The 14,469-nt window shown below is 44.6% G+C and overlaps 1 protein-coding gene across 1 annotated transcript; it reads left to right on the plus strand.

The window, feature by feature from the left end:
* The first annotated feature begins 2,678 nt into the window (after positions 1-2,678).
* LOC135377989 (uncharacterized) lies at positions 2,679-6,381 on the plus strand. The gene is made up of 8 exons (XM_064610783.1): positions 2,679-2,731; positions 3,784-3,962; positions 4,353-4,432; positions 4,775-4,886; positions 4,948-5,036; positions 5,743-5,822; positions 5,945-6,084; positions 6,181-6,381. Exons 1-6 carry the CDS (start codon positions 2,679-2,681, stop codon positions 5,788-5,790), a joined length of 561 nt encoding a protein of 186 aa, XP_064466853.1. The 3' UTR covers positions 5,791-5,822; positions 5,945-6,084; positions 6,181-6,381.
* Positions 6,382-14,469: the final 8,088 nt, after the last annotated feature.

Here is a 14,469-nt window from a genome sequence, read left to right on the forward strand (position 1 = left end):
GGAGCCTATCGACATTTTCTTAAAAGTAGGCTGACTGTCCATTACTACTTCCTTGCCGTAGAGTATAACATTATTCACCACTTTGGTAAACCTGTGCATTTTATATTCACATAGGAGATCCTTCATAAGTTCTCTACACATTTCACTGGGTTCCGACATGGGTGAGAGGTTGACAAGCTGCCGTGACATGAGATACTTTTCGCAGATTTGTTTACCTACATAACGTGTGCCCTGGAAGAACTTAAGGAGCTTTCCATGTGTACTTTCAAAGGGAAATGCGGAGTAGTTCCACAAGGCACCCCAGTTTCTCACGCTGTCTACCATGTGTAGCAAGATATGAGCATTGAACGTCATCTTGTGTTTTCCATACAGTGCCTGATACTCTATGAGGAAATTAACTAACTCCCTCTCGAGAACACAAAGGTTATGAAGGGGGACAGTTTCACCAATGAGTAAATGCATTATTTGAACAAACTTTAGCCAGTTTCTATAATATTTCTTTGGCAGAATGCCATCTAAGATAACTGGTGAGAAAGAAAGCAAGAAGTTCCTCCATTCAGACGCTTTCCAGTACTTCCACTGCTGAATGGATCGTGGGAGCCTGGAGATTTCCCAGATAGGCTTTAGACTTTGGAGCCTAATGTCTATGTCTGAAATCTTCTGACCAATGTTGTATCTGTGTGGTCCTTTATGGTTAAACCACATGCATGCTGTTGCTCGAGTAAAGCCCAAGCACACAGCATGCATGTAGTCAACCACAAACCCTTTTGCCAGGCTGAAATAAGCCAAAAAGAAAAGTACAGTTGTGCCTTTGACTCCGCCACTGCTGCTGCCACTCTCTTCGGCTTCCTGTGCATTTCTTTTGAAACTGACATCAGTTCGCTTTGTAGGTTGCTTCTGTAATACTGGGTAGACTCTGCAATGGCCACGTCCCACATCCACAACCTCGCCCTCATGATTGCACCAAGGACAGCCTTGGCTGCCGTTAAACTGCACCATATTAAGGAGTTGGCACCTGGCGACACTATCTACAGTGCAAGGACCTGGGAAAACCTTCGAGTTCTTTTCTTCTCCCGATTTTGACATCCAAGTGAAGCCATTTGTTGTCAAGCTATTTACTTCATCAACAAATGGTTTCAAGAAGGTGTTCATACATGGCTTCCCAGGTCCGAACCACAGGCCAGCCAGGATTTGATTTTGTACCCTGTCACGGTATGGCAACTCATTTACTTGGAGTAACAGCGGCCAGATACTGTACTGTGAGGATTCAAATACGGGCACCCCATCAGTACTCCAAGTAAATGAGATGTCATTGCTGGCAAGAGGAAGGCTTCGGTATGCAGGACTTCCTGTTATGTCACCAACGTTAAATGAGGGCGGTGGACGGTCCATTAGATGGTGTTCGTGCTTCTGTAGCAACTCACGGAGCTGGGATTCAAGGTCCACTGATAGGAAATATTGTCCCATTTCAAACAGCTCATCTCTGTTGTTGTTCTTGCTGCATTTTTGGCACGTCAAGGAGTCTTGAGCGATGGGACTGTCAGATGAGTCTTCCTGGAGGTACTCCAAGCAGTTTGCGCAGTACAAGTGTGCTGTTAATAACTGCGCTACTGATGTGAAATGTTTAAAAAACTGATATTTTGTAGATGGGAAATCTGCTGTCCCTGGAAGGTGCGCTTCGATAACTTTAAGAAGATTCTGCGTTGCCTCCTTTGAGCTGTGGTACTTCAGTGCATGCCCCATTATTAGAAGAAGACTCTCAGCTTTTGTTATTCGAGCACCAGCATACAGTTTGGAGTCAGCATACAGTTTGAGTTTGGAACAGCAGGAAAGATCACTGTTAGCTTTTCTTGTGTTAGAATGCAAAACAGTGCACAGTTACATTCCAAGAACGAGCAGGCTCGAAAGCAGAAAATTTCAGGATATTATCCTCAGCTATATTCCAAAAGCACTGCTTTTGACATGTCCTCATTATGTATATAGCGCTATTAATGAAGGCGGGGTGGTTCTGTCTCAGAAAGATGAACACCATGCGCCGTTGGACAAAATAAGTATTTAATGTACATATGTTTTGCTTTTGCTGTTACTCGAGACTTGCAAACGAACGAAATTTTATAAAAGGTAGGCTTACATGTTCAGGGCTGGCACTTGTTTCCGCACATGGAGGCTGTGACCCAGTTGTGGAACTGCCAGTGCTGCAACTTGCAGACGAAGTTGCAGAGCTATTCCTGCACTGTTGATCACTGACACGGTTGTCGGAGGCAGGGGTGTCGTGTTCCGTACTGACTTCTACGGTTTCCAAGCCTGCACCTGGCAGTTCATTGTTTTTGCCGTCTCGGTCTGTATCGCATGTTTCGACTTCGTGGACGTGAAATGTTGCTGTACAGCTGACTGTAGATGCGCTTCCATCATTGTTTGCAGGTGTAGAACAGGCGTGTCGATCATTTGGGGTATATTCTTGGAAATCTATGCCTCTCTTCCTCCAGTTGCATAAAGTACTTCTTGACACTGGACAGACTGGGTTTAATTCCCATTCACGGTACGCCCTTTTCGTCATGGTCTAGGATGCGCGGGGATTTCATGCAGGCAGCAGCGACATACAATCCATTGAGTCCGATGAGTTGACAGATAATACGACCGCTTTTCACATTTTCCAGCATGCGCGTCCGATCGCCACCATGATAATCACTACCATAACAGACGGGGACAACAATTTCCTAGTGCCGACTTGGTAGCGCCGAAATGCAAAAAAATATAGGCTACTTGAGGAGTAAAACAGAATAAACGGAATATGAACGGAAAATAAAAACAGAATACATTGACAGCAACGGCTTGATATCGGTTTCAAAGTAACGGGTACGTCCGAGAGTTGATGTGCTCTGTTTTTCATAAGCGCTCTGTTAAACCCATGAGCATTTTTCTCAGCGCAGTCAATTTTCGCTGTCCCCTAGTTAGTCGTTTCTCGTTTCTAGTGCAACCCCGATGTTCGCAACGTTTTGCAGAGGCAAACTGAACGGCTTGAACTAGCGCGGCAACATTGAGGCTAAGCCAACCCGCTAAGCCGGCCAAGCCAAGCTACTTCTTTATCGTCGGTGGTCGAACGTGCAGTTGGCGCCATTTTCAGCTCGTACAGTGTCTGTGCAACGTTGATCTGTGTCGTTGTGTTTCGTGCCTTTTATTTATCGCCATGCACATTTTAGTTTTGTGGCCCGGTGTTGATATGTTGGACGGGGTGTAGTTCGTTACCGGGACCACTCGTTTTTAAAAATTTGTGAAAGCGTTTGAAAGGTAAATATTGCGTAGAAGTGAAAGAAGTTCATATACTGAATCGAAAAAGGTAAGAATTATAAAATTCTGTGGACTAGAAGTTTTTTTATAGGCATTTCAACAACCCCATCTGATTCACTTTTAGCACAGGAGAAACACGGGAATGCTAAGCCTAACGGATTCGAAACTTGCAAGAGAATTGGGCTAAATCGCCTCACTTTAGTGAGGTTGGGTTAAGTTAGGTTCTACAGATTGGGGGGGGGGTCTGGGGGGGCGCCGCCCCCCCCAGGCACGCAGTAGGCGGTGCGGGCGTCGAGACTGTGCCTCGGGTTAGGTCAGAAGGTCCTCACCCAAGATGGCGGAGCGCCATCAAAAAACGGGCGATAAAATTTAATTTTTATACGTTTCACGCAATATACGAGGGTCATTCCTGTTTAATTTCGTTCCTAATTTGCTCCTGCTTCAGGTAAAAACATATCATTTACCTAGTTATCTTCTTTCTTTACAAAAACTCAGTGGTCCCGGTAACGAACTACATCCGTTGGACGTTTACCCCATCGAAAGTCTTGTGGATGTTGACGTGGGTTTGCGTATTTTGCACGAACCAGAAAGCGTAACCGACATCAAAGGAAAGAAATTCCTTGTGAACTGGAGTCCAGAGGCAGATGCTTCTGAAGCCTACATTGTCGCAGCAGGTGAGTCCTACAATGTTGTAATAACCTGGGCAATGTAACTGCAGGAAGAATAATTGTTGCTGCACATGTGGACCACACACGTGGTTCCAAGGTTACACGCCGACGGTATTGTGAGATGCCACTTATTCTATACCGGAAGTATAGTGTGTGGAGGTCATGTTGACGGTGCCATCCTTTGCATTGAAGAACAGTGCATTGGGCACATACGGGAAGGAACATGCTGTGGCAAGCAGCATGAACCGCACGCAATATCTCAGGCTTAACAATAATGTGAATGTCCTGTGATGTTTTCTCTTTCACCGTGTGCAAACACAGGCCCAGGAACACCTGGTGTCCCTCAGCCCGATAATTACCTTTGACCAAATGCTTACAAATGCCCTTCATCTGTAGGTGCACCGGAGCAGCTTGAGAAGAAAAGGACGAAGGTGTTGAAAGCACTCCAGGTTGTCAGTGACATCCACTGCGTCTCTGTAAGTAACTACATTTTCAAGGTCCCTATGTTATTGTTGTGCAGTGCAGCTGTGTTCGTGTAAACTATGAAGGCATCATGTGCAGTGCAGTTTTTAAAAGAAGGTAGCAGTTGAGCTCGTCCTGACCGCTGTCCTGTGGGCTTGTCCCAGTCTCTACATACGTTCTCCTCATGCTCAAGGATATGCTGCCTTTGTCGCACCAGCTGCCTTGTGTCTTATTGCTATGTTCAGCAGTTTTGCAGTTGTGTGTGATCCATTAAGTAATCAAGGGTCCATGTGCTTTTATTACATGTGATGTGAAGTGTGCTCTGTACAATCCATGTCCATTTATTGATTGTACAGAGGGAACGGGAAGAGTGCACAAACTGCGTGGAACAGAAAAGACGCATTGAAGAGCTGGAACATCGAAACCAAAAGCTTGCCAAGAAACTTCGCAGAGCCAGGGAGAAATGTGGTATGCTTTCGTCTACTCTGTTGCAGCCTTGTGCTATACCCTAACTCTGTGTCTTCTTCAGAAATGGTTGACATGGTGGGGAGAATTGAAGAAATTGTGACGACAGCATCATCCCAGCAGTCCAATGCGGCTGTGTGTACAGCAACCAAGGTACGTATATTTACAGCCCAATAGATTATCCAGGACATCAAGCACTTATATCAAAAGAATATGTGCAGACAACCATATCCCACATATGTATGACATCTTCTGGATCCCCGGTCCTGGGCTCTACCAATTGAGCTAAGCTAACACACCTCCCCAGCAAGTTCAGAACATTAATTACCATCATGTTCAACATATGCCGCTTGCATCAACCCGTGAATGAATGACACGTGGTTGTGGCCCGTCCCTTCAGATGACACACACTTGGAAGTCTCTGGGGAGGTGTGTTAGCTTAGCTCAGTTTGTAGAGCGCTGGACCGATAATCCAGAAGGTGTGGGTTATGCTGTCCTACAGCTGGCTAATCTTTTCAGTTAGTGTGTGTAAACATATTTTGCTGTCTTGAGGCTTCTTCTCAGTGGCAGTCAGGTTTCTTTCTCTCTGGTTAATATTTTGAAACCACATGTCCCATAGCCAATTCCATGCCCAACTGTTTGCAGAAGTCATATTGACACAAGTATAGGCCACTTTATGTTCATGACGAGCGAATGTTAAGTCATTACAGTTATTTTGCTAAGCCTGTTTGTTACAAGACCTAATCTGCGTTCAGTTGCTCTGTATACATATCCTGAGAACTTAGAGGTGCTCTATGTGTTTTATAGTTCAGCTTGTTTTTAATAAGGTGTCATTTCTGTTACGTCATCCATTTTCCAGGTGGACATTGGCCTAGGAGTTTGCTTGGATGCTGGCGTACTACATTGAATAGACAGGGCAGCAAAAGGCGACGGCACAAAGTATGTTTCTGACCTATACTCTTAGACTAGCCCACTCCCATCTCACACTAAATGTTGTTGTTTATATAAGCAATATTTGCAATAGTGTTGCCATTTGCTTACATATTTTGTTGATCTTGCAGGTTGGCACGCTCTCTTATGAGGGCATTATATCTGCCCGAAGAAATGATAGGCCACACTCTATATGGCCGACCCTGCAATGCACATAAGAGTGTTGCGCCAAAACCTTCAGTTGAGGAGACAAGGCGGGAAGCAATTCTTGGTACGTGTCTTTTGGTGTTTCCAATATGCTAACTTTTGTTATGGAGGTTCTTAAGTTGTGTGCAGAAAACTGTTAAATGTTGTGTGTCCTTCACAGTGATGGAAGTCTTGTGCCATCGCACCTATGACCTGCACTGTTATGACATAGGGGCAGTCCAGAATTTGTGCTATTCTTAGAAGCCCAGACATGATCTCTTCTTATCATGTCAATCTCCCTGCATCAGGAGGATGCATGGTGACAGTATCACGTTGATTCTTATTTTGAACTTTTGGGCCTCACCACAGTGCTCAATGCTACCAATCCCCCCCCCATTCCACCCCCCCCAAGCCCCATTCCCCCCATTCCACCAAGCACTGGGGTAGAGTATCGCCTGTTGCGATGAAACTCCCCACTCTCCAAGACCGAAAATAAAGTTGTTTAAAATGCTACCAATCCATGTTTTCTTTGGTTTCAGATGCTAACTTGCAGTCAAGTAGTGAAACTCATGTCATAGGACTGTCTCCTGTATGAGACATACCTTGCCCTCGCAAACTTCTAGTATAATTGTGTGATGGCTCTGCTGTGCTACAGCTGAACCTGTTGGCCAGCAACATGTTATAACAACACTCCATAAGCTATGAGGCATCAGCAAAGTGACACTGCACTTTTTGGAACAAGCTAGAGACTAGATATCAGGGTAACAGCCGGTGATCAAGTAATAATTTGGATGTCCTTTACAGCGTACACCTGCACGAAGACGAATACCGGTCTCCGAGACATCAAAGAGAGCCTGGCATCTATGCTGTCAAAGATGAAATGATTTTCAATAAATTATGCTCATTCTAATCTGGTTGGACACATTTTCTTTACACTTGACAGGAGGCCTGCTGGCTACCATGACAGAATAAGAGGCTGCATATCGAAATAATAATTGAAAGAAAAGCCGTTGACTGTCAATAGAAATGCATGTCGAGGCATATGGTGTTTCACAAGTAAATCTAAAGAAAGTCTATAGAAATATGTCTTTAGAAATCCTTTTGCATAATGCCAATAGAAGTGCATGTGGAGACCTATTAAGTTTCATAAGTAAATCTAAGGAAAGGCTATAGAAATATGTCTTTAGAAATCCTTTTGCATAATGTCAAAAGAAAGTCTGTCCCAAATAGCAATACATAATCCAAAGGAAGTCAAAAGGATTGTCCATACGAAGTCTATAGCATTTCAATAACTTTTCTAATGCCTCTTTGGACTTTTTTCATTTGAATCTCTATTGCCTGGACAAAGAATTTTTTATAAGGGGAAGGACACTACGACGCTAGACTCTCTCTCTCTCTTGGTCTCTCTTTCGTCTCTCGTCCGGGGTTTAGCGCTGGTTTTTTTACCTTCCATGTCCTGCACCAACAGACCCAACTCCGTACCAGTCTCCGATTAATTGTGGCAAACAAAAAAGAAGATGACTAACCTAACAATGTGAACATAAAGGAAAGTAAATACCTGTTCTGAGGCTGGTGGAACACGCATACTTGTTTGTTCGTCTGTTTGGGTGTTCCACCTCAGAGCAGTTACTTGTGTGCGTGCGTACGTGTGCGTGTGTGAGAGGGAGAACATGGAAGATAAAACGTGAAGGTCAGAGTGAGTGTATGTCAGTTCGTTGGACAAGACCCCTTGGCAGCTGTAAGCCGTGGGACTGTAGCGTGGTTGTTTAGCGCGCTTCACCGGAAATCAAGAGATGAGTGGTTCGACCCCCGCCCCTGTCTGGGCGTTTGCGACGACTGCCATATTTCAAACCTGGCAAGTCTCTGGCTACACAGGCAACCTCTGCTGTGGAAGTGTTCAGATTTCTTGTGGCTATGTGTGCATCTCTTCCTCGAGTCTGGTTAAAGTATTGAAATAACTAGTTAACTAATGATTCATTAAATATCTCAAACGCTTTGAAAGGAAAGCCCTGTCACTTCAATAAACGAAAGTGGCGTTAACGGATCAGGCAGCTAAACCGCCCGCTGTAAGATTCAATCGAAACTAATTCGCTAAATATTAGTTAAAGTTATTGAATTTTGACGCGTTTTTTCGGTTGTTGTCGACTTTTTAACCACCAACAGCATGGGATTACACATTTCAGAGTAATAAAACTACCCGTACGAAACTCCCTGAAGATATACCCTGAATTAAACCTGAATCCGGGCACTACCCGGCTGAGTCCGCCACTGTTCAGGCACTATCAGGGTAGGTCCATCTGAATTCCGGATGCTGCTTTTCTGAATCCGCATGAATATCGTCTAAATTCTAACCGGAAGGACGTGTCTGATACTCGATAGGGCAACCGGGTGTTTCCTATGGCAATCTTTGAAGATATTTCAAGTGTACGTGCAATAGATATTACGTAACATGTTGACAGAGTGCCTCGATCACGTTGTCCTGCGGACTCCCGAATTATATTATATGTAGCGTATCTGCAAACGTTACCGACGGAATTCCGCACAACATCTTTTTTCCGATTATATCAGCAGCAGAAACGGAAATACATTCAAACAATTGCCCGTTGAGCAAATGCAAATGGAATCCCTGGAATTCCCCCGAAATCCCTCACCGTGATGCACCCTAGGATGATTTTTCCGGAGCCACGTGCTGTGTACATTATTTCGAGATTCCATGCATGACCAGTCGAACCAGCGATGACATGAAGTGATAGCAGGACGATAAGGCGAAGTGACCTTGGCAGTGCGAGATTAAGTTAAGCTTATGTTTAACTAAACAATTTCACAGTTGTCAGCGACGTAAAGCACGAATTAGTATTAATTGTTAGTACTAAAATAATTTTCTAGGCAAGGATAAGGGACGCCACTGAATTGCGGAAAGGCACAGTATGATTAGGCGCGTGTATTCTAACGAGAAAAGGACACATAACTGAAATACGACGTTTAGTTGGTGCAGAGATTGAGGTTAACAAAATATATGAAGGCAACTGGTAGGAGGGCGGGACACGTGGGACGCGCGTAACTAACGCGTAAACAGATTGACACTCGTTTTCTTTATTCTTCTTGTTGTTCTTTTTTTTTGGGGGGGGGGGGGGGTAACATAACATGGTAATACGGATGTGTTGCAAAATTTTACGTTTGGCTGTCGAAAGCTTCGAAGCCACGACACCACATGTACATTGCAGTCCCTCTGGACAAAGGTGCACAGGAGTCAAGCATCTAAGCCAGTCAAATTGTTTACGTCGTGTACTAGGAGCTAAACTGCTTTCGACTTTTTAGGTCAGCGGGAAATTCCAGAGGTCCATGGGAAGCATACACTGACCCTTTCCCTTCTCCATCGCTTGGAATATTGTCGACGAGAGTAGGTCAGCTGATTTCCGCACTCATTCGAAGTGCGAGGTCCAGACAGGATTCATTCGTTATCATAGACATCATCGTGCAGTTCGAATATAGCCTACGCGCTGGTGCACATCGAGAAAGAAACCGCTTTTGTGTGTGCTCCACATAAAAAGCTACAGTAGTAAAACGCCTACAGGTAGGAAAGTTCAAAGACGACGGAAGCGAAATTTGTCAATCGCACGAAAACGTCCGAACAAGGTGTAAATTTTACGTAGAATTATGGTGCCACTAGTATTTTGTCAGTACGGTGCACGGATGGGCATATTTTTGACGATTACGAGCCCGCTGGGCTGCCCGCCCGACACGATCGACCACGGAGCGCGCCCGCTGTCGCAAAGCATTGAGGGAGAAGCCGAGCAGTGCGTGACGTCAGATGTCCCTCGAGCTCCATGAACAGCTAAACGGGATAACACTGCGAATTCCGAACGCCTCAAAATGTATGATTCGGAGATCTCGCGGAAGTCTGAAGGCGACATCGCCGATGAGAGATGGGCTCGTACCTATTTTTCTTCTTCTTCTTTTTTTTATCATCAGCGGGAAACAGACGTACAATGAAACACCAAGTGGAGGTGAACATTTGTGCCTTCCGTTTCCGCGAAAATACAGAAAGGACCGCTCCTTCTTTGGGCTTGCTGTACTTCGTTCACAAGCCGAGGTAATGAGCACCTCCGGATTTGTCTTGAAGCATACGTCAACAAAATGTGCCGTACACTACTTACCTTGTTTCACCTGTCTCCAAGTAGGCCTAGACGTATTCCCGGCGATAATAAGTTTCCCATCTTTCGGAAACAATTGAAATATGACAGTCATCGAAAAAGCCGGACATGGCGGGATTTGAGCTACGCATCTCTCGATTACTAGTCGAGCGGCAATGACCAATTCGACCACGGAAACAACGGCAGACTAGTAGAGCGTGTTTGTTGTGATGAACATACTCGGGCCGAACGCAAGGTGAGACAGCCAACAATGTGAGCAGCACGTCTCTCACCCCTGAATCAGGTCACCTTCAATGATTTGGGGGCAATCCTCGGTAGGGTTATCTTTGTAATAAACGTCCGTGGATGTTTGACGCTGTGTGTCGTTCGTCCAAGAAATACTCTGTCCTCGCGTTGCCGAAAGGAAGCCGACAGCACGAGCACAGTCAGGAAATACTTCGCTATAGCAGGTACGTTTCTTTTATTTTAGTTTATTTTACGTGTTTTATTTTTATTTTTTTGCGAAAATCAACCTCCGATCGCAAACCAACGGCGAAATGAACGTCAGGAACTCCAAGGGGACGAACATTATAAGTAACTTCCGTGGTCTGCTACGGCGACACGGCGACGCTCACCAGGGGCGCAGAGCGCTCCGCAGCCCAATTTTATATCGCGATTATGGCGGCATTTCAACGAATATACGCAAATCTCAATACAATTCCGAATTTTCTTCGTACACGCCGCAATATGACGTAAACAGCTTTGCAGCTTACTTTCGCTTCAGTCGTCCTTTAAAGTACGCTGACAAACAAGAATATTTGAAGAATATTTCAGGTAAGTAGCCGCTCCTTCCTGCGCGGGTTTTTTGTGTGCGCTTTTTCCTTTATCACTTCCGTGGCACTTTAAAGGAGCACTGAGGTGACCCTTAGTCTTTTCTTTTTCGTTTTTCTGTGCACAGAGCCCCAACAACTAAAATGAGTTCTTGCGAAAGAACGATGAGCGTAGGTGACCTACAGAGCGAGCGCGAGGACTCCGTTCCGCACAGCTTTGAAAAATCCTTCTCCTCGTGAAAACAGCGCATCGCAGAACGAGAGGACGTCGTGACGTATGCTGCCCCCATCACGTGACCAGTGACGTCCAGCAGAACAACTCCATCATGTATAAGCGGCGCGTGGGCTGCGAAGAAAAAACAAAGAAACAAGGCACGGAGCCTTCGCCACGTCACGAGAGCATTGTGTCGGCCGTCCGCGGCTGGTTTCTCCGACAGTTTTTTTTTCCCTCAATTCTATTGCACAGCTATAACGCACCGCAGGGCTAGAATACTTTGCATGGTGACTCCTGGTGGACAGGTCGACAGACGAGTCAGGATTTCAAGCAATGTTAAATGTTGCATCATTGCACCTTTAAGGAGCAACTTGTCTTTCTTACTCGCAGATAACAAGACTGCACTCAAGGGCTAAATGAACGTTTTAATAGAAGAATGCAACAGGAATTTGCATGCGCTTTCTGCGAAGGCGGTTGTGTGTGTTTTGTGTCGTGTGTTCAGTGTTCCACGCCATGTCGTCCCTCGGTAGCAACCAACGCGCTCGTATCAGCGCTTTCCTGGATTACCACTATAGAAGACCTCTTCTTGCAAAACGGCTAGTTGTCCCACTATAAGTGTTTGTGCCACGATTCCGCTTAGCACGTTCTTTCTCTGTCTTGATGTTTATTTATTTATTTATTTCAAGATACTTCCAAGGGTCCCTTGAGGGACATTACATCGGGGGGGGGGGGGGGGGGGTTAACACAAAAAAGGGTTACAGCATCGTGAGTATATGTACATAACTTTTAGTACTGAAAAATAGAAAAAGAAAATACAACGCCGTGATAATAAGAATGAGCAACGTGGTACATCATCAGCTACAATGAAAATGGATCATATGATATACGTTAATAGTACGTTAAGAGGTACTGTACACAAGGAAAACACATAGGAAAGTAACCAGATAATAACTACGAGAACAGAACAGATATGGCATTATGAAATTCTTGAGTTTGTATTATTGTAGCGATGTTGCTCGGAAGGTCATTCCATTCTAGGACGGTGCGACAAAAGAATGATTTTGAAAAAAACATTAGAATGACATAAAAAGCGGTCGACTTTATTTGGGTGATCAAGGCGGGAAAAGGGGGCAGTGGATCGGCGAATCGGACACTGTTGTGAGGGAATGTTATGTAAGAATTTATGAAAGAGAGATAGACGTGAGATAAGACGGCGCTGTTCTAAGGACGACAGATTAAGTTCGCGTTTCAAAGCAGTGACTGATGTATTAGGAGACAAATCATTGCAGATGAATCGTGCTGCTCTCTTTTGAATGGATTCGATGTTACTTATTAAATACCTCTGGTGAGGATCCCATATTGATGATACATATTCTAGTTTAGGACGAACTAACGTTAGGTACGTGAGTCGTTTTAAGTTAGGTGGGGCCGATTTAAGATTGCGTCCGATGAAGGCTAGGGTGTGATCAGCATTTGAGATTATTTTATCAATGTGGTTATTCCATGTTAAATCCGCGGAAAGATGTACGCCGAGGTACTTGTAAGTACTACAGGGCGTTATGAGGGTGTTGTTAAGGGTATTCTGGAAGTGATGCGAGGTTTTACGGCGTTGGAAACTTACAAGTGAGCATTTACTGAGGTTCAGTGGCATCTGCCAAGTGTCGCACCAGTATTGGATTGAGGATAAGTCGTTTTGCAGTGTTATTTCATCATCAGAGGAACAATTTTTTTCGGTATAGCACACCGACGTCACATCGTCGGCGAAGAGGCGGATTTGCGGACATATGCTAACGGGAATATCATTGATGTTTATGGAAAACAGAAGGGGGCCTAGTACAGGTCCTTGGGGTATGCCGGAGCTAACGGGAGTGGATGATGAATTGTGACCATTGCAACTGACGAAGAGAAAGCGTTGCGAGAGAAAATTACGTAGCCAGTGAATTACATTGCTGTCGAGATTCAGAACAGAAAGTTTAATAAGGAATGTGTCGTGTGGTACCCCATCGAAAGCTTTGTAAAAATCAAGAAAAATCGCATTCGTACGACATCCACTGTTCGAGTTAGATGTTATGTCATGTATGAAGCCTGCTAGTTGGGTTTCACAAGACAGATGCTTGCGAAAGCCGTGCTGATAGGGGAAGAAGAAGCTGTTGCTCTCAAGGAAGTTAGCTATGTGTGAGTAACGTATGTGCTCGAGGATCTTACATGGAATGCTAGTTAAGGATATAGGACGATAGTTACTTGGGGATGACCGGTCACCGGACTTGTGGATAGGAATGACCTTTACTAGCTTCCAGTCTGCAGGCAGGGTCCCTTCATTTAATGATTGAGTAAATATGCAGGACAAAATGATGCTCGAGATGTTCTTTGTACCAGAGAGGATTTTAGCATTAATGGAGTCTGCCCCACCGCCCGTGGAAAGTTTTAAAGAGTCAATGAACTTAGTAATTCCGTTGGGCGTGATGGTCATGCTGGTCATAGGAGCATAGTTCTTCGGCCACATGCTGGGATGGATAGCTGAGCAAGGTGTGGGGAAAACTGACGAGCAAAAGTTAGCAAAAGCGGAGGCACAATGCTCGGGTGGAATGAAAACCCCTGATTCGTTTTTAAGGCTAATTGAGCTTTCTTTGGGAGGTTTCAAACAATTCCAAAATTTCCTGCGGTTGTTTACTAGTAAAGAAGGCAAATCAATGTTATAGTATTTATGTTTTGCGAAGTTTAATTCTGATGTATATTCACGGTTGGCTTCCGAGAACTTAGACCAAGTTTGAGTAGTTTTACTTTGTCTAGCAGTTCTAGACAGGCGTTTTTTCTTGTTTAGCAGTTTGCCGAGACGTTTTCTAAACCAAGGTGCATGAGAGGAAAACTTAATGCGGACTTTGGGCACGTATAACTCCTCGAGGTGACGAAGTGCATCCCTGAACAAAGCCCAGCTTTCCTCAACTGATCGAGATGTGTAATGATTAAGAAAATATGTGTTGTACAGGGAAGTTAGGCCGCTGTTTATAGCGGAAAAGTTGGCTCTGTTATAGGCACTAATTAGTTTAGTGCGTGTTTACGTGACAGAGGGCGATGAGAAGATATATAAAAAAAAATTGCTTTGTGGTCGCTAAGACCATCGAATACTGATAACTGAGATGTATCATCAGGGTGTGTTGTTAGCACAAGGTCCAAAAGGGATTCAGTGTTTGATGCAACTCTGTTGGGGTGCTCGACCATTTGTGACAGATTAAAGGTTTGGCATACTTCAACGAAGTCTCGTGATTCGCTGATGAGGTAATGACCGTTACAAG

The sequence above is a fragment of the Ornithodoros turicata genome, chromosome 1, assembly GCF_037126465.1.
Source record: "Ornithodoros turicata isolate Travis chromosome 1, ASM3712646v1, whole genome shotgun sequence".
In the NCBI taxonomy this organism is placed as follows: domain Eukaryota; kingdom Metazoa; phylum Arthropoda; class Arachnida; order Ixodida; family Argasidae; genus Ornithodoros; species Ornithodoros turicata.